The sequence below is a fragment of the Lingula anatina genome, chromosome 1, assembly GCF_051362555.1.
Source record: "Lingula anatina isolate TDL-2025a chromosome 1, LinAna3.0, whole genome shotgun sequence".
NCBI lineage: Eukaryota > Metazoa > Brachiopoda > Lingulata > Lingulida > Lingulidae > Lingula > Lingula anatina.
In genome coordinates this window covers 36,581,305-36,602,770 of record NC_141767.1, presented here as the reverse complement: position 1 = coordinate 36,602,770, position 21,466 = coordinate 36,581,305, and the positions used below count along the sequence as shown (strand labels likewise).

The 21,466-nt window shown below is 34.3% G+C and overlaps 1 protein-coding gene across 1 annotated transcript; it reads left to right on the top strand.

Moving 5' to 3' along the window:
* Positions 1-46: 46 nt before the first annotated feature.
* On the top strand, positions 47-20,364 carry LOC112041946 (uncharacterized). Its single transcript, XM_087002385.1, has 9 exons — positions 47-207; positions 997-1,091; positions 1,620-1,689; positions 14,795-14,855; positions 17,235-17,430; positions 18,002-18,210; positions 18,575-18,636; positions 19,018-19,172; positions 19,641-20,364. The coding sequence occupies exons 2-7, from the start codon at positions 1,084-1,086 to the stop codon at positions 18,622-18,624; spliced, it is 594 nt and encodes a 197-aa protein (XP_086858511.1). The 5' UTR covers positions 47-207; positions 997-1,083; the 3' UTR covers positions 18,625-18,636; positions 19,018-19,172; positions 19,641-20,364.
* The last annotated feature ends 1,102 nt before the right edge of the window (positions 20,365-21,466 follow it).

Sequence of the window (21,466 nt, the reverse complement as noted above, 5' to 3'; positions counted from 1 at the left end):
TTTCCGGAGTCATCGGGGTATTCCGTATATACGCGAATGCAACATTATCAGTACATGACCTTTGACCTACAGTAAAGATGCAGAGCCAATCAGTAGCAAGTTTCCATAACACGAGACCAAGGGCCAGTCTCACTCTTGCTGCTGGTAAGAATGGACATCAAAATTCGCCAGTGAAATTTCTTTCCAATTTAACAAAAGAATCACGAGGTAAGCACTCCTAATGTTACGCTTATTTTTATTCTTACATACGTTGTCTCTTGTTCTTGCTTGCTCTCTTTTTGTTTCCTTTCTTTCGTTTGATTTACACCACCCACCCTACAGCTTTTCATCAGTGGGGTACATTTGTACCCCCACCTTTAATAATTACATCTTTCTTTGCAGTTAATTTTCATTGTGTTATTATAATTTATTAGTCTTATCACATAATTATTTTTACTTTACCCATGGCAAGTAGCCCGGTGACTCCCTTCACCACAAAAGTTTTTCACCACAATGTATTTATTAAACAGAGCAAAAAATGTCCCTATTTCTGTAGAATTAAAAAAGAATTAACTATGGAAGTTTTATATTTGATTAAATTATCACCCCAAATGATTTTTCAGAGAAATATAGCTAAAATATACTTTGGAGAGATAGGTTTCTGGGCCAGCAAATTCTTATTAAATTTGTACGGACTTGTTAGGCAAAAACAAATGAACCATTTAGTTCTAACTTAAATTCACCAATCAATACAAAATTTGATAGACAAAGATGGATTATATTATTGGCTTACTTTAAGTAAATTTATACAGAACATTCTTTACAGATAACTGAATTTGATTTCAAATATTACTTTAAGTACATGTGAGAAAGAAAAATGCACTAAGGAAATGCATAATATAATTACATCAAAAAGGAAAATAACAGAGGTATAATATCTGTTCAATCATAATATTTAATTTTTCTCAACCTTAATTTTTTAAGAAATTAAAAATAATAAAATAAGATTTTCTACAGGCTTGGAGAATTTTGTCCTTACTTGGATCCAGGTTTCATGTACTGCAGACAGAGAAATGACCACTCCCAAACCAATAGACAGTGAACATGACTATGTGAGTAAAAAAGAAAAAAGTTGAATAGTATTCATAACTCAAAGACCGTGTTAAATAAAATTAAAAGCAATTTTTATTCCTGTACTTATCTCGGTTCCATTTTCATCTAAAAATGCACCCACAAATTGTATGACACATTATACCAACATCATTTATAATGTCTTTCACAGATAAGTATGCTGCTTTTTATCAATATTCAAAATTTGATTTCAGACATCATCTGCAGACAGAGATACAATTAGTATTTCTCCAACAAACCGCGAACGTGCTTACATGAGTAAAAAGCAAATGAAAAGCCAATAACATGTCCTTTGATTTTTCACAAATTAAACAGCTAACAACCCTTCATACGAGATACAGTCTCCATTTTGATAGTTTTTTTCATAAGGTCTAAATGTGATGAGAAATCGCAAGCTACATTTTCAGTTTTTACAAGTTTCACCCTTGCTTCAAAGATAATTGAATAAATTTCTTCCAGGTTTGTAGATTGTTTGTCTTTGGTATTAAAAATCATTACTTTGATTTCAGATTTCATCCACTAGAGCACTACAGACAGAAGAACACTACTCCCAGACAAATAAACTGTGAACATAACTATGTGAGTAAAGTGAAAAAAAAAATGGAATGTTAAACACACATTTTTTTACATTTTTTTAAACACATATTTTTAAGGGCATATTGTACATAATTCACAATCATTTTTATGCTCTACTTCATCATTACTATCAACATTACACACTTCTATACAACAGATAACGTCTTACTGGCATCATTTCAAGCCTTGTTAATTGTACCACCAGCGTAGGCGCTGGCGGTACCCATGGTTTTAGTCCCGACCCGTATTTTCCGCCGGCTCCGCCGGCTCCTGCGGCTCCTGCGGCTCCGCCGGCTCCGCCGCCAAGTCACTGTTACCGCTTCTCCTCCTAGACGGTAAGGGCCCCTGTACCCATCTCTTGGATTTAGGTCACCTATAATCTCAACTCGTTCCACGTAAAATTTGGGCTTTGTCGGTATTGGGGTCTAGGTGTGGCACTCATTGCAATGCACCCTTGTCTAAAAATGGCAAAATTAAATGCTAATTATCTACCCTACGGAAGGAGTTATGGGAAAAATTTCTACAGACAGCTTTCCAAAAGTCATATGTGTAGATTTCAAATATGCCCTTGGATTTGACCTTTGACCTTTATTTCAAGGTCAAACGGGCCAAAATTTTCAAAAAAATGAAATTTTTTACGAAAAAAATTTTTTTTGCCCTGTTATTCAGACACCACACAGACTTAACCAATAATATTATTGGAAAGTGTTACCCTTCGGGTCATCTTTCATCTCCTTGAATTTGGGGTCAATCGGTGCATTTTCACGGGAGTAGCGGCCATAAAGTACCGAAACTGAAAACTGTCTCTAATTCGGGAACCGTTAATGCTAGAGACCCATTCTTTTTTTGCATTTTGTAGAGCATGTAAAGCCCAACACTGGAGGTGGTCTCCATTTTTTTGTATTCCATACGGTTTTCAAGTTATGCTGTATCAAAAAGTACATAATGGTGGTGAAAGCAAAATGTGCAGTACGGTAATGGATAATAAATTTTGAACTCTGGAAAAATAATACATAAGGCTTGGCAAAGCAGACAACTTGTGGTCAAAAATGACATTATTTCATCAAATTTGAACTTCTGGAACTTCAGAGCACTTCCTATTTTAAGAATTTTGACCAAAATGATGTTTTCTTTATTTTAATTAATCTTTTCTGTAGGAAATTTATGGCACATTATGGTAACTCCAAAATTATAACATTTAGTCCCTGATATCTCCAAAACTGGCAGAGATAGGTCCATAGTTACTATTGAAGTTGAATGGGAAGTCATATACTGGCAATCTTAATGTGACCTTAAAATTGACCTTTGACCTACTTTTCACCATGAACTGAACTTTGCAAATTTTGCTTCCCTTATATCTCCAAAACTGGCAGAGATAGGTCCATAGTTTCTATTGAAGTTGAATGGGAAGTCATATACTGGCAATCTTAATGTGACCTTAAAATTGACCTTTGACCTACTTTTCACCATGAACTGAACTTTGCAAATTTTGCTTCCCTTATATCTCCAAAACTGGCAGAGATAGGTCCATAGTTTTTATTGAACTTGAATGGGAAGTCATATACTGGCACTCTAAATGTGACCTTAAAATTGACCTTTGACCTACTTTTCACCATGAACCGAACTTTGCAAATTTTGCTTCCCTTATATCTCCAAAACTGGCAGAGATAGGTCCATGGGTACTGTTGAACTTGAATAGGAAGTCATATACTGGCAATCTAAATGTGACCTTAAAATTGACCTTTGACCTACTCTTCACCATGAACTGAACTTTGCAAATTTTGCTTCCCTTATATCTCCAAAACTGGCAGAGATACGTCCATAGTTACTATTGAAGTTGAATGGGAAGTCATATACTGGCAATCTAAATGTGACCTTAAAATTGACCTTTGACCTACTTTTCACCATGAACTGAACTTTGCAAATTTTGCTTCCCTTTTATCTCCAAAACTGGCAGAGATAGGTCCATAGTTACTATTGAACTTGAATAGGAAGTCATATATTGGCAATCTAAATGTGACCTTAAAATTGACCTTTGACCTACTTTTCACTATGAACTGAATTTTGCAAATTTTGCTTCCCTTTTATCTCTAAAGTTAAGCTGTATCAAAAAATACATATTGGTGGTGAAAGCAAAATGTGCAGTACGGTAATGGATAATAAATTTTGAACTCCGGAAAAATAATACATAAGGCTTGGCAAAGCAGACAACTTGTAGTCAAAAATGACATTATTTCATCAAATTTGAACACCTGGAACTTCAGAGCACCTCCCATTTCAAGAATTTTGACCAAAATGACCTTTTCTTTATTTTAATTAATTTTTTCTGTAGGAAATGTATGGCACTTTATGGTAACTCCAAAATTATAACATTTAGTCCCTTTTATCTGCAAAACTGGCAGAGATAGGTCCATAGATACTATTGAACTTGAATAGAAAGTCATATACTGGCAATCTTACTGTGACCTTGAAATTGACATTTGACCTATTTTTCACCATGAACTGAACTTTGCAAATTTTGCTTCCCTTTTATCTCCAAAACTGGCAGAGATAGGTCCATAGTTACTATTGAACTTGAATAGGAAGTCAAATACTGGCAATCTTACTGTGACCTTGAAATTGACCTTTGACCTACTTTTCACCATGAACTGTTTTTTGTAAATTTTGCTTCCCTTTTATCTCTAAAACTGGCAAAGATAGGTCTATAGTTACTATTGAACTTGAATAGGAAGTCATATACTGGCAATCTAAGTGTGACCTTGAAATTGACCTTTGACCCACTTTTTATCATGAATTGAACTTTGCAAATTTTGGTTCTCTTTTATCTCCAAAACTAGCGAGATAGGTCCATAGTTACTATTGAAATTGAATAGGAAGTCATATACTGGCAATCTAAGTGTGACCTTGAAATTGACCTTTGATCTACTTATTATCATGAACTGAACTCTGCTAATTTCTTTCTCTTTTAACTCCAAACCTGGCAGAGATAGGTCCATAGTTACTATTGAACTTGAATAGGAAGTCATATACTGGCAATTTACTGTGACCTTGAAAATGACCTTTCACCTACCTTACGATGAACTTAAATTTGATTGTACCATTTTTAGTTTCATATATTTTTTGCAAATATTGAAAATTCTTGTTGATTGCATGTTTACAGCTTGTCAAGCACAAGACTGGTGGCTGTGTCCCTTATTTTGTGTATGTGGGGGTCTATACGAATGCGCTTGCTCCAGCTGGTGGTACAATATTCGGAGGCGGTATCGCCTCTCTGATCCTCTAGTTCTTATTAATTCCATTTTTGTTTTGATTCTATATTTTTGTCAGATTGATAAAGAAATAAGTACTGTGCAAAATTTGTTGTTTTTTTTTTTTTTTTTTTTTTTTTAATGTCAGGTTGATAGTACTGTTTGTAGTGGTCATTAATTAGTAACTAAAGAAATGAATAAACAGATGTTATTAATAAAGTTTGTAAGTTAATTTTCTTTCCAGTAATATTTTGAACAGCCTATTTAAATTTCTTAACTAATGATTTAATAATAATTTCCTCATCAGATCACTGTCAACATTGCGGAGGATGCCACAGTGAACATGAGGACAGTTTTGAAAATGGTGAAGAGGAGGAGGATTTTTTGTCATCATATTTTGTAAGTATATTATGCAGGTAATCACTGACATGACTCATTATTTTAATTTGCCTGAACAACACTGGCTTTAATTTAGAAAAACAATTTGATTAACCCATTCTCTAGAAAGGAGAGGGGTGGGGGATGGATCGAGGCAGTTTGGGCCTTAAAACTGTAACAAGAAAAATCGAGATGTAAATGGGGATTTTCAAATATTTATGGTAATTGTACCACCAGCGTTAGCGCTGGCGGTACACATGGTTTCGGTCCCGTCCGGATCGTTCCGCCGGCTCCGCCGGACGGCTACCGTTACCGCTTCTCCTCCTAGACGGTAAGGGCCCCCGTACCCATCTCTTGGATTTAGGTCACCTATAATCTCAACTCGTTTCACGTAAAATTTGGGCTTTGTCGGTATTGGGGTCTGGGTGTGGCACTCATTGCAATGCACCCTTGTCCAAAAATGGCAAAATTAAATGCTAATTATCTACCCTGCGGAAGGGGTTATGGGAAAAATTTCTACAGACGGCTTTCCAAAAGTCATATGTGTAGATTTCAAATATGCCCTTGGATTTGACCTTTGACCTTTACTTCAAGGTCAAACGGTCCAAAATTTTCCAAAAAAATAAAATTTTTTACGAAAAAAATTTTTTTTGCCCTGTTATTCAGACACCACACAGACTTAACCAATAATATTATTGGAAAGTGTTACCCTTCAGGTCATCTTTCATCTCCGTGAATTTGGGGTCAATCGGTGCATTTTCACGGTAGCGGCCATAAGATGCTGAAACTGAAAACTGTCTCTAATTCGGGGACCATTAATGCTAGAGACCCATTCTTTTTTGCATTTTGTAGAGCATGTAAAGCCCAACACTGGGGGTGGTCTCCATTTTTTTGTATTCCAAACGGTTTTCGAGTTACGCTATCAAAAAGTGCATATTGGTGGTGAAAGCAAAATGTGCAGTACGGTATAGTGAGGCAACTAAGCCAAAAAATTGTGCAATAGATGATAAAAGCATGAAACTTTCCACGATGAATGACCATTGGGTGTTTGTCTATTTTGGATCGGGGGGCAACTCCAAAATTCATTAGTACTCGGATGAGCGGCTTTCTTAAATATTCATCGTGGAAAGTTTCATGCTTTTATCATCTTTTGCACAATTCTGGATATAATTTGGACTTAACCGCCTGACTAGTAATGGATAATAAATTTTGAACTCTGGAAAAATAAAACATAAGGCTTGGCAAAGCAGACAACTTGTGCTCATAATTGACATTATTTCATCAAATTTGAACTTTTGGAACTTCAGAGTACCTCCCATTTCAAGAATTTTGACCAAAATGACCTTTTCTTTATTTTAATTAATTTTTTCTGTAGGAAATTTATGGCACATTATGGGAACTCCAAAATTATAACATTTAGTCCCTTATATCTCCAAAACTGGCAGAGATAGGTCCATAGTTACTATTGAACTTGAATAGGAAGTCATACACTGGCAATCTAAATGTGACCTTGAAATTGACCTTTGACCTACTTTTCATCATGAACTGAACTTTGCAAATTTTGCTTCCCTTTCATATCCAAAACTGGCAGAGATAGGTCCATAGTTACTATTGAACTTGGATAGGAAGTCATATACTGGCAATCTTAGTGTGACCTTGTTGACCTTTGACCTACTTTTCACCATGAACTGAACTTTGCAAATTTTGCTTCCCTTTCATCTCCAAAACTGGCAGAGATAGATCCATAGTTACTATTGAACTTTGATAGGAAGTCATATACTGACAATCTAAATGTGACCTTCAAATTGACCTTTGACCTACTTTTCACCATGGACTGAAGTTTGCAAATTTTGCTTCCCTTTTATCTCCAAAACTGGCAGAGATAGGTCCATAGTTACTTTTGAACTTTGATAGGAAGTCATATACTGGCAATCTAAATGTGACCTTGAAATTGACCTTTGACCTACTTTTCACCATGGGCTGAAGTTTGCAAATTTTGCTTCCCTTTTATCTCCAAAACTGGCAGAGATAGGTCCATAGTTACTATTAAACTTGAATAGGAAGTCATATATTGGCAATCTAAATGTGACCTTGAAATTGACCTTTGACCTTTTTTTCACCATGAACTTAACTTTGCAAATGTTTTTCCATTTTATCTGTAAAACTGGCAGACAAAAAAGACAACTTTCAAATTGTTATCGAAAGTTCATTCCCAATGTGAAAGAGATGAGGACGCGATTTTCATATTTGAGTCTTCGTTGGCCAAAGAGCAAGGAAGAACGTAATTTTCGTATCCTCAGTGGGGGATCGTTGCAATCGTATATTCATTCAATGGCTTTTGTTTGCGAAAGATCGTCAACTAGTGAGACAACCCCTCCCCCTTCTTTTTCCTTCCCATACGAATGCTCTTACTCCAGCTGGTGGTACAATACCAGGAGGCGGTATCGCCTCTCTGATCCTCTAGTTTTTGTAGTATTTGGCCTTGTACCTGTTAAATCTCTGCTTTCCATCCTAATACTGTATGAGCCATGTGACCCCAAAGTGGTTCAACCTGCTGAAATACATTGGGTTGGTGGCATTTGGTCTTTTTTACACCTTACTTTTGCCCAATATGAGAGAGCATCAGAAAGTTCAGAGCATATAAATAACTATAGTATTAGCAAGTTCAGTCCCTGTGAATTTTGGAATATGTGTAAGAGAGATACATGTATTTGGCATGTCTTGTAAGATGACACATCAAATTTAAGCATGAAAGTTACAAATCGTTTTATAGATTATATTTTCTGGGATCCCAAACAGCAATGCCCATATGATTTCCCAAAAAATAAGGGATCAGCAAGATTCTATCCAAGAACTCCAAGATTTCAATGAAGAGCTGGGGAATACATAAAGACAAAGGTTATGTGTATGTGCAGTATGTAAGTGGGAGTGAGTGTGACAATAGAATTTTTGAATATATTTTCATTAAGCCCAAACAGTACAAGATTCTTTTACATACATCACAAGAAAGAATTTATAATTTCTCCTTTATCCTCTGTGTTAAAAATAATTATAGGGGAATTATGACTACTAATATTTTCTCAATGTACTATTGAATATGTCAGAACTTGTCATAGCATCTATGAACTGTAGAGGCCTAGGTAGTCACGAAAAAAGGAAAGACATATTTCAGCATATTCATAGTAAACATTATGCAATATGCTGCCTGCAAGATACACATTTCACATCTAAGCAGATTTTATTAGATCATGTTTGGGATTTGATGCATATATTAGTCCAATTAGGAAGTCTAATGTGCGTGGGGTTGCGATACTTTTCCATAATACGTTAGAGTATAATAATTGATACTGAAGGAAACCTTTTAATTCTAAAATTGTCTTGGAGTATTCTACGATCAAGAGCAAAGTGGGTGGAGGAAGGTGAGAAGCCAACACAATACTTTTGTAGCAAGGAAAAAAGAAATAACATCAATAAAATAATAACAAAATTGATAGTCTCAGAAACAAATACGTTAACTGACCAATTTGATATTCTGCAAGAAATTGAAAAGTATTATAAAGAACTATTTGCATCAAAAATTAGGAAATCAGATGATGTGAATTAATCTACAAGTTATCTTGAATGATATGGAAATATGATATGATATGATATGAAAAGGGGGAAAAAGATTGAAGGCAGCATCACACTACTCAAGGCTGGTACAGCCCTTAAAAGTATGAAAAATGGTAAAGCACCTGGCACAGATGGCTTCACTGTAGAATTCTTTAAGCATTTTTGGACAGATCTTGGAATTTTTTTAAGTCCGCTCCTTCAATTTTGGTCTAAAATTGGGAGAATTATCTATTACTCAAAAACAAGGAATTGTATCAGTCTTACCAAAACCTAACAAGCCATTTTGTTTTCTCAAAAACTGAGACCAATAACATTACTGAATGTTACTTTAAAAAATTTGTCAAGTGTTTTAGCCCAACAACCTAAAACGGTCGTATTCAGATTACTACATGAAGACCAGAATGGCTGGGCATTTTATTGGTGAGAACACAAGACTCACATATGATTTAATGGAAACCTGTAAAACAAATAATATACCAGGTATGATTTTAGTACTCGACTTTGAATGGGCATTCGATTCAACTTCCTGGAAATTTTCTACAAAGTGTTAGACTATCTTAATTTTGGGCATGATTTCAAACACTGTGTGTTATACAAAATGGTTTCTTCTCAAGATAAGTCATGGATGCCGCCAAGGGGACCCACTTTCTCCTTATATTTTTAATTTGGGTGTTGAGATTTTAGCAGTGCTAATTAGAAATAACAATATAAAAAGGTGTAAAAGTTAAAGAAAAAGAGTTCTGTTTACTGCAATATGCTGATGATGCAATAATGTTTCTAAATGGAACTAAGGAAAGTCTAAAAACTGCCCTTGACCTTTTGGATCAATTCTTTAAGTTTTCTGGGTTGAAGCCAAATCTCGAAGAGACAAAAGCTATCTGGATAGAAGCAAAATGTGGCTCAGAAGAAATTTTATGTCCAGAATATGGTTTGGAATGGACAAATAATGACTTTGCCATCCTTGGAATTGTATTTAACCCTAAACTTGAAAAAAAATTATTTTGATAAAATAGCAAAAAATAAAAAAAGAAATTAAAGATTGGAATTGTAGCAACATCACACCTTTAGGTAGAATTATGGTGATTAAATAACTTTTATTGGCAAAACTGACCCACCTTTTATGTCTTTACCAAAACCTGATCAAGAGACTATTACTTAGTCGGAGAACATATTTTCTGCTTTCATATGGAACAATAAAAGGAGTAGGGTCTCTAAAACACAAATGGTCCAGCCCAAATTGAACCAAGAAGTCATGACATTATATTATTGAGTACTAATAAGACAGCTTTAAATCAAATGATACTTATTGTAAAATATTATATATATATATATATATATATATATATATATATATATATATATAGGAAGAGAAATGAAGAAGCTAAGTTAAATTTTATTGTATTGGAAAAAATGATGAGGTGATATTTTGAAGTAGAAAAATTCAGGCACATTAGTAAAGGTGAGAAAGAAAAGTTTAACAAAAAATGGGCATCATTAATACACTTGTTTCCGAAAGAAGACGAACGAATGAGGTTTCCGAAAGAAGACGAACGAATGAGGAGTGACTAAGTGAGCGAGAGAACAATTTACGTAATTCGTAACAACATTTTCTTTCTGGGAGAATAAATATATCTAAAAAAAAAAGACAAAGGTTACATTTAAATGATAATTTAGAATCACAGTCACTATGTGGATTGTATTATTCTCCTTCGAATAATAACATTTAAACTGTACATTTAACTACTGTGTAATAAGTCAAAATCTCTGAACAATGTGGAGCACTTGGAATAATTCTTGCTTTTTCCCCCCACGAAATTTTGCTCAACTACTTGACACTTTTCAAAGGGCTTATACTCCCATTATCAGAATGGTGGTGAAAAGTTATACCAGCCAGATGTAATTCCGGCCTTATGTAATAAGCATTCCCCTAGGCTTTGGCAAATGGTCCTAGAGGCCATAGCACCTGCCTGTGGATCTAATCTTAAAACGATAGAGCTGCAAAGAGTAGCTAGCTTGCTACATTTACATACGATAAGCTGTTTTAAGTAAGAAAAGGAAACACTAAAAAAAATACCCTAGCATAAATCAACGTGCACATAAATTTTAGCTCTAATAAATAGATGAGATTAAATACAAATTATGTAACAAGTGTATAATGAAAAATTAATTTCCATTTGACAAGAGAAGTCTATGCCCATGACAAACGAACAGAAATCCACAACCAAGGATGGCTACATGTAACAACAACAAATGGCTTTACCTATAAAATTAATTATCTCTTTCTTCTCATTATTTATCTTAATTACTCAGCAAACAATCATAAGCACAAGTGTATCCAAGTAGCTGTTTATGTACAGACACAGATGTGTCTGTACATATAGCCATCATCTGCGTCTGTCGTCGCTGTCGTCGTCGCCGTCGCCGTGCACTTTTACCGATAACACGATAAGTGGAAAACCATTTAGCCTTTTGATTTGAAACTTGCAGAACTGATGAATATTCATAATACGCAGGTCAATTTCGAAAATCAGCATGATCAGGTCACTCTTAGGGAATTTATGCTGTTTTTTCACTTTTTTCAACATATATACAGCACCGATAACACGATAAGTGGAAAGCCATTGTACCTTTGGACTTGAAACTTACAGAACTGATGAATATTCATAATATGCAGGTCAAGTTTGAAAATCGGCATGATTGGGCCATTTTTAGGGAATTTATGCTGTTTTTTCACTTTTTCAGCATATATGCAGCACAGATAACACAGTAAGTGGAAAACCATTTTACCTTTTGGCTTGAAACTTACAGAACTGATGAAAATTCTTAATACGCAGGTCAAGTTCGAAAATCAGCATGATTGGGCCATTTTTAGGGAATTTATGCTGTTTTTTCACTTTTCAATATAAATGCAACACTGATAACATAATATAAGAAAAACGGATTGGTCAATTGGCATTATATTCACAGGAGTGGTCAATCTTACTAAAACGCAGGTTGAGTTCGAAAATCAGCATAATCGGGCCATTATTTTAGAAGTTATACTGTTTTTTCACATTTCCTCAGATTCAATTATTAGGCATGTTAACAGTCTCATTATTGAACTAATTAGATGCGTAAAAGTGTTTGTTTGATATTTCCTGCATCTTTACAACATTGTTAGTTGATTATGTAAAAAAACATGGTAAACTTGTTATCATGTATTGTGTAATAAAGTGTCAAAAATGGAAATTAACTCATATCATTGCAGTTTGTCAGATTCAATCATCCACTATGTTCAGAATCTCAGAATGGAGGAAATTGGACATTTAACACTGTTCTATTGATACTTTTCCCATCTCATCAATTTTCTTAGTTGGTCATATAAAAATGGCAGTAAAATGTTTATTTTGTTTTATGTTAAAAAGTGTTAAAAATGGAAATAAACCCATTTCAGGACAGTGCTGTCTTGTTTACATTTTGGCATTTTCAAGATGTGACTTTGAAGTTCCATGGGCCTGAAGACCTTTGCTTGTCATGTTTTCTGAATGTCCATGTTACTAATATTTTATTAATAACATTTGATGGTTATTATGCTGTTAAACATTATGTAACGTTGCATCAAAATTTGAAGAAACCCCTATTTAGGGCACTGCTCCTATGATGACCATTTAAGGGAAAACATGTCACTTGCTGTTCTCAAACTTACAAGAAAGAAACATGGGTCTAACATACAGCCTCAGTAGGCAATGCATACTGTTTGGTAAATTTCTCTGGCAGTTTTTTGTGAAAATTTAATTTTTCACTTATTGGCAATTTCAAGGTGCAACTTAGAACCTCCACAGGCTTGAAGACCCATACTAGTCACATTTTCTGAAAATCCATGACATGTATATTTTATTATTAAAAATTGATGGTCATTTTGCTGTTAGGCATTATGTAATGTTGCATCAAAATAGAAGAAAACACAATTTTTGGTGCTGCTGCCATGATGACCATTATGGGAAAACTGTGTTACTTATGATTGTATATATATATATATATATATATATATATATATCAAACTCAAAGATTAAAAGTTTGAATAGCAGCTTCTTTGGAATTATATTTACCTCTGCCAAGGAGGTTATATTTTCACCCCTGTTTGTCTGTCATCAACATAACTCAAAAAGTTATGTACCGATTTTGCTGAAATTTTCAGGAACTGTCAGAAGTGGGCCAAAGAGGACAATAATAATAATCAACAATTGCTGCCTTGTAGATTTAAACCTACAGAACTGATAAATATTCATAATATGCAGGTCAAGTTCGAAAATCAGCATGATCTGGCCATTTTTTAAAAAATTACTTGTTTTTATGTACAGACACAGATGTGTCTGTACATATAGCCATCATCTGCGTCTGTCGTCGCTGTCGCTGTCGTCGTCCCCGTGGCCGTGCACTTTTACCAATAACACGATAAGTGGAAAACCATTTTGCCTTTTGATTTGAAACTTGCAGAACTGATGAATATTCATAATACGCAGGTCAAGCTTTAATATAACCGCATGGTCCATCTCCAACCGGAACTACCCCGCCTTACAGCATCCCTTTGAGCACAAACACATCCTATCTACTGCAATGCACAATGCACTACACTAAGATCTAATAAACGGTATATTAGATCTTATCACTACATAACACTATATAAATCTGTTTTCTAGGCATGGAAGTGGCAACAAACATCTGATTACCGCAGTAAACGAAGTTCTAACACCTACATCTACTAAATACACAGATTCTAAGTGCCCACAGCAGAAAGGATCCATTTTGAACTCGAAAAACAACCTCTTCTGTTGCTGTTGTGGGTGTATCCATACATATTGTAAGTCCAATCATGTTAAAAAATATTAATAACAGTAAAAAATGTATATATTAAAACATGTATAATGAATAAATAAATATTCAAGAAATAGATAACATTAACAGTCAACCATGCTAACTACTGACTTGACTGGTTAAATTTTGTTTGGACCAGTATTTTTTTTTCCTTGAAGTTTCCAAAATAAAGATCTTTGATTAGTATTTGTCTGGAATGTACTTATTATTCTAAATTTAAAAGAAAAAAAAAATTGACAAAATCAAGTGCTACAATCTTTTGCTACTATTTTAATAGTAATAAAATATTAATGAAATTGGGTAGAGTGCAGTCTTATCGAAAATTTCTGTTTGGGGCAGTAAATCCTGATAAGTAGCTGGTGGTCCTAGAGGCCAGTGAGATGAAAGTTTGTGACACAGACTGCTGTGCATTAAAATAGCTTAACATTAACACTGTTTGTTTGTTATATATTATTTTTTCTGCATACTTTTAAATTTCAGAGAACAATGTGGCATAAAGTTAACCGATGTGCCTAAACACTTAACTCTAGGCAATACAGAAAATAGTTAAGTATCAAAATGATAATTATTGATCTTCTTTACATTTGTAAACATACAGCACAATATGGGTATTATTGATTAGTTAATACCTGAAGACTGTACAACTTGCTCTCACTCCCAATAATATGGATTTGAATAATATAGCATTGAACAAACATGGGTACAGTGTACTTCAGCTTACAGAGATAGTCAATTAAAAAAAAAGATTTGTGCAAGAGGGGTATTTATAAAGTATGATCCACTTGTCACTGTGTTATCACAAGGGAAATCTATTGGCAATCATGAAATTGTCAAATATAGGACTCTTGCAGTTGTTAAAGCTGACTGCATGATTCTTCATATATATATATATATATATATATATATATATATATATATATATATATATATATATATATATATATAGCCCATGTGTATTGGGTAAAAACACCTGTGAGCACAAGAATGTTACTTACTCTACCTTTGTGCTCTTCCAGGCTGAGGAAATCCATAAACACGGTTGCGATGCAACTAAATGCCCCATTGTTGTGCGCTCAGGTAAGTGCAGGCTTTTTACCAATTTATGTTGTCTATCTATCTACATAGCTATCTATCTGTCCCATAGTCTGACGACCGTAGGGGCACAACAGACGAACTGCATGGCAACCAGAGCCCTCCATCCATCTCGATCATCCATCCTTCTCATAACCTCATAGAGTGGCAAGCCTGTCCACTAGCGGATGTTATCCTCACCTTCTGCCTCCTTCCACTGTGCCTTGCAGGATTGTCTTGACGAGTCCTGATAATCGTGAAACATATGGCCGTACCACTTCAGTTTCCTTTTTTTTTTCACAATGGACAAAAGATCTTCATATGGGCCAATGGCTTGCTTGATTCTGTTCTGTACCTCTTCATTGGTTATGTGGTCTCTGTCCGTGATTCCAAGGATCTTTCTGAAGCATCTCATCTCTGTAGCTTTTATCTTCTTTTCCAACTCAGCTGTCAGTGTCCATGACCATGCATACAAGAATATCGAGATCACCAGGGCGCCCATTAGTCTGATTTTTGAGTTGAGTGTAATGCTCCTGTCATTCCAGATGATCTTCAGTTTGTTCATCGCTGCTGTTGTTTGTGCTATTCTTGACAGGATTTCTGGTTTTGATCCTTCATCTGATACGACTGACCCAAGATACTTGAACTTTAATATTGACCACTTCAAGTTTCTCTCCTCTCACTCTGATGTCAGTGCTGATGCCATTACTGCTGTTTGTCATCAGTTTGGTCTTTTCTGCACTGATCTCCATACCAAATGCTGCCGATGTCTTGTCTAGGTTTGCTACGAAGTCAGCCAGTTTCTGTTCTTCCCCGGCCACCCGTCAATGTCATGGGCAAACCGCAGGTTAGTGATTGTCCTGCCTCCAATGCTGACAGTTCCACCATGTTGTCTACACATTTTTAATTTCTCACTTACAAAGTGATTCATTCCTGGCCAGAAAAAAAATGTTCTTTTACAATTGAAAGTGTACAATTCCTACCTTGATGTCCTATTTCATCATTAGTTAAAGGATAGCATAAAATGGGAGGATTAGTAAGTTTTTCTATAAACATTTCGAATACTTTTTGGTGCTCCTCCTTCCATACCCAATGGGCAGCTCCCTTCTTTCGTTGTTCCTCTTTTGTGAACTCATAGAGAGGTTTTGCTATTTTTGCGAAGTCCTTAACAAATCTACAGTTAAACTCAGCAAAACCTAAAAAACGTTGTCTCTTTATTGTTAGTAGGGGTCTTCCACTCTGACAAACAATTTGTTTTCTGAATCACATTCAATACCTGCACTTGAAACAACATGCCCTAAATTTTTTTTCTTTCTGTAAAAAATGACACTTTGAAGGCTTTAGCTTCACCCCTGCCTTTTTTAATCGACACAATACTTCTCTGACTCAAGCAATCTGTTCATTAATGGATTCTCCTGAAAAAATTATAATATCATCAGGTTAATTCATACAGGTTTTTAAAACCAAATCACCAGTAACACTTTCCAATCAAATGCTGAAACATTGCTGGACTATTGGTCAATCCTGTGGCCATCCTGTTACATTCATAAAATCCAAGTGGTCCCACTGTGAATGCCATCTTTGCTTTGTCTTCTTCTTTCAATATCCACCACACAAATCTAATGATGAAAACCAAACTGCGTCCTTTAGAGCATCTTGCATCTCTTCAATCAGCCACAATGGATGAACATTTCGTACCGTGCAGTTGTTTACCACATTTAAATGGAGTTGCAACAAATGACTCAAATTAAGGTTAATCACATACCAGTAACATTGTTCGCTATTTAATACAAATTTGCTCTACATCTACATCACAGCTGTTATTATTGTTTAGACTTGACGATTTCCACAGGTACACATTGCAACAATTACTTAAATTCACTAATTCCTTTAAAAAAGTAAAATCAAGCATACCAATGTAGATGCATGCATCATATTGTACTATATATATATATATATATATATATATATATATATATATATATATATATATATATATATATATATATATATATATTCCAGCAAACTAGACAGTCCCATTAATTAGACAGAAAAAAGGAAAAAAAGAAAACAAAAATAAGTGTTATTGGGAATTCATATTCAGAAATAATATTATTTGTCCCAAATGTTTTTATAACAATTAAAACCAAAACAATTGTTAAACTTAAGTTTAAAATTTGTCACTGATGTTAATTCATCAGCATGATGTGATATTGAGATATTTATGCTTAGCATTCATCTGTATAGGATTATCAATGGATCTTCAAAAGGAACTGCAAATAACTGTTTTGCAGTAACATTTCAAAACCAATGCATAGTATTGTAGGCTAACGTTTTATTTATTGATAGCTTCTTTTGTTGAACTCTCTTCTTACCTTTTTACAGATAGAAACTACCAAGGACCTAATGGTCAAGGGGAAACCCACAAAAATGACAAGCATTTTGGTACAAGATGCAACAGACATGATACCCATAATCGCTGGTTAAAGTTGGCAGCTGTGCTGAATTCAAAGGCAGGATCAGTTTCAATTCGTATGAAAAGAGTCTGGTATGTCACATCAGTCATTGCAGAGATGTGGAGGTAAGGAACTGTTATTTTTTGTGTTAATTTATACTAAACAGTGTCTATATGTTATACAAGTTATTTCAATAAAAAAATTCCATATCACTGTATATCAATCCATTCATAATTACTATGTCAAACTAAACCATGAATAGATGTCAATACCTACTTCACATTACTAGGAATTTATGTTGAAAAAACGGTTCATAAGTACACCGAAATTAAGTTCATTTCACTCAAAAAATTGCCCCCAGTGCAACTTAAATTGTTCTCATCATTACAATGTTCATGCAATTTAGCAACTTCCAGTGGTTGTACCAGCAAAAATGATGCCAAAAAATATCAAACACATCTCACTGTTTTCATTTATCCATGTCACTTCCCTTCTAAAACTGCACTTCCATACTTAGAACTTGAATACAAAACATACATGCATGCTTTCATCCCCAAAAGCAAGAATACATATACTGTACCTAGGTTAACACTCTCCCAAGTCCTGTCATTTCACTACAGTTAGATGTTTCATGTAATGTTTAACAACTACACTGTTTCAATTGATAATTAGGTATGCCTTCTCTGTTCATTCCAGATACAACCAAGCGTGGACTTGGAGCAAAAATGACATTTCCTCGTCCAACAGTGAGGATTTCCTCTTAACTCAAGAGTTAGAGGGGGAAACAGCAATGACAAAAGAAATTGCCAAAATTCTTTTTCTTATTACAACCAAGGAAGGCATATCAAGTGAATTGCCGATGACTATACATGCCACAACAAGGGAAGACAGAATTCTCAAAGCAGGTAAAGATGGTACATTTCCATTTTAGACTCTGATCATATCCAGTTATTACAGTTTGAACACAATTATCAAAATAACTTTTTTAAATATACAAAGTAAATTAAAGCAATTACTCTACTTTTCCTTTTGAAATGCACATAAAAAATGTCATTTGCTAAGACATTAAACTGCAAGTTTTCATTACTATATTAAATTATTTAACACCACATCATTATAATGTTTAGAACCCTCACATGAATGCACACTCCTACATCAAATGTCTAATAATACACTCTCATAAAACAATGCTTTCTCAGTGTGTATGTAATGACTAAATGTTCATAAGCCCTTGATGCATGTGATTGTTACTTTTTTTTTAATATACAGAACTCCATTTCCCAAATGCCCTTAAAGAAAATACAGGAATGTCTACTTAATATGTCCTAATGGTAAGTTTTTCTATAATTGTATCCTTTAAAATCATAACTACCACGTTATATAACATTGAAAATATTCCCTTTTGATTTACAATTTCAGTTTAATCCAATAAAAGTTCCACAAATTTTCATGAAGGCACAGGACTTATGCAGTGTGATTTTTCAAGTATTTAAAAAGGCCTTCTAATAGATGTGGCCTTGAACTTGGCTTAATTTCCATTAGTTAATAATATAAGAATCAGCCTCTAGCACAATAGTGAAATTTATTAACATTGGAAGTCTCAAGTAAAATACTTCTCTGCTTTTGATTGTGATACAGTTTGTATTATTATTATATTTAAAATGGTACCTTTCAATTATACTGTAAATAACAAAAAGTATGTACCTTTTTAGCATGTGACCAAATGGTTGATACTGGTATTACAGTTGAGGCACCATCAGAGTCAGATGCCAGCAACTAGATGGCAATTGTCATTTATTGCTGTGACTCTAATAGTGGTTGCAGCAATAAGACACGTCCTGCATTGGAAATCTAAGCAAAAGAAAAGGCAAGTTTTTAAGCAGAGATGTTTAATAATTGAAGTTTTCTTCACAAAAGGAATACTTACTTAAGTTTTTTTTTTCTTTTGTCTTTTATTTGACCCCTTAACATCATCCAGTAGCTGTGAAAATCATCCATCTGAAGGCAATTTCATTGTACAAAAGAAATATGGAAGCCTTATTGTGTCAACTTTATTATTATTATTATTATTATTATTATTATTCTCTCATTTAACATTTAATGATTGAGTGCCTCATGATGAAAGAGTAATGTGCTTTTCTGAATTTTATTAATGACAATGTCTGATTTACTATTTGTTAGCTCCTTTGCACATTCTATGTCCATTAGGATCTGCAAAAAATATACTACCCAGTAGCGTACTATTAGTAATTGATTTTGTAAAGAAAACAAACATCTTTCACACATGCAAGTGTTTTATTTTTGGAATTAACTTTTTGTTTTTGTTTTTTTGAAGGAAAAATCAAAATTTGGAATCCAATTTGGCATCCAGCCTGAGTAAAACATCCCATTTAGGCTATGTCTGTGCCCGGAACACATATATGCTGAGAGGAGACAGATACATAGGTAATCCAACTGCTATTGGCAGAGACAACAAGGGATACCAGAGCTCTACAGAAAGAAGATATGAAAGTGGCTCCAAAGACCACAAGAACATCAGACATCAACCAGCCTATAAGATAGGACAACAGATAGAAATATACCTCCACCAGATTATTGAACAACATTATCACAGACTTATATGTGGTTTTAAAAAGGAATTGTTTTATTGCCATTTTTTTATTACAGACTATAATAACAGAATTTATTTTAAACATCAAAATAGAAGTGCAACACACCCTAGACATTCCAGTAATTTCTTAGACAGAGAATTACTGTAGCTGACTGGTAATGGATACTTTCTAGGATAAAATACATACAAGATCTTACTGAAACACACTTTGTGTTACAATAAGGCGAACCGGGTGCTAAAACAACATGGTGGGTTCAACACATCCTACCAGCCTTTACCAAAGGGGGGGGGGATAAAGTGCATAAAGTGACATTTAACAATGTATATCTTGGTAATTTAGAAGCGACCAATGATGCTGTTTTTATTAAAGTGTCGGTCTTGTATAATTTCATTTTGCCAAGTGAGATGTAAAAATAAATGTATGATTTATATATATAAAGAGAAAGAATGTTGTGTGTATGTACAAGAGAGAGGGGGGGTTGTAGAGGGGCGTAACCAACAAGTTTATGTACAGCGTCCGCGAGAAAAATTATGCTTTATTGAACATTAATTTGCCCCGGAGAATTTACATGGGACAAAGCCATTGTTGGCGATCAAGTGATATTCGGCGACAGGCCAGCTCGTTGATATTGATATTCTCATAAAGTGGACAAGTGACCAGTTTTTATTTGGCGGTCAGTGTGTCTTGTCTTTTTTGGATCTGTGTAGACTGCTTTGGTAACTCCTTACGATAACAGCTGGGAATTTAAATTCATGCACTTATTCTCAAGATATAGGTCCATTTGAAGAAAACAGAAAAGTGAAAAATGAAGTTAAAGATATAGAATTTTACTTTATCTTGTGCCATAAAACGATTAATATAGCTTTCTGTGTAAATCTCGGAAAAATTAAAATACATGCCTTGCAGGAATGGGGAATTTTCGTATTCAGTACCAAGGTTTTAGTAACGAAAATTTTAAGAATAACCTTGAATAACATTCATGCGTCATTAATACTAACAAAAATGAAGGGTATTACGAGATTCGAATTTATTTTACTGACACATTTTGTCCTCGACCTCAAGTTTATTTTCCACATAACGAAGATCTAAGCTTTAGACCGTTTTCGTCTTTTTTTGTATGTGTGTGAGAACAGATAAATTTTGTAATTATTTTTAGTGATTAAGTTGCTAGATTGATGTTAGTAAAGTTCCACTTGAACAACAATTATCGACTTTAAAAATTGTATAATGGATTAAAAGCAAAGAAGCGCGCATACTTGCTCTTTACTTGCACAAGGTATATCCATTTTGTAAAGTTTAATTTTTCCATAAAGCAGATACGTCTACTTTGTCATGTTGTGAGTGGTAATACAGCGCACCAAATGATAATGAAAAAAAAATGCCAAAATGTAAACAAGACAGCACTGTTCTGAAATGTTTTTTTTTTTTCCCCATTTATAACAATTTTTAACATAAAACAAAATTAACAGTTTACTGCCATTTTTATATGATCAACTAAGAAAATTGATGAGATGAGAAAAATATCAATAGAGCAGTGTTAAATGTCCAA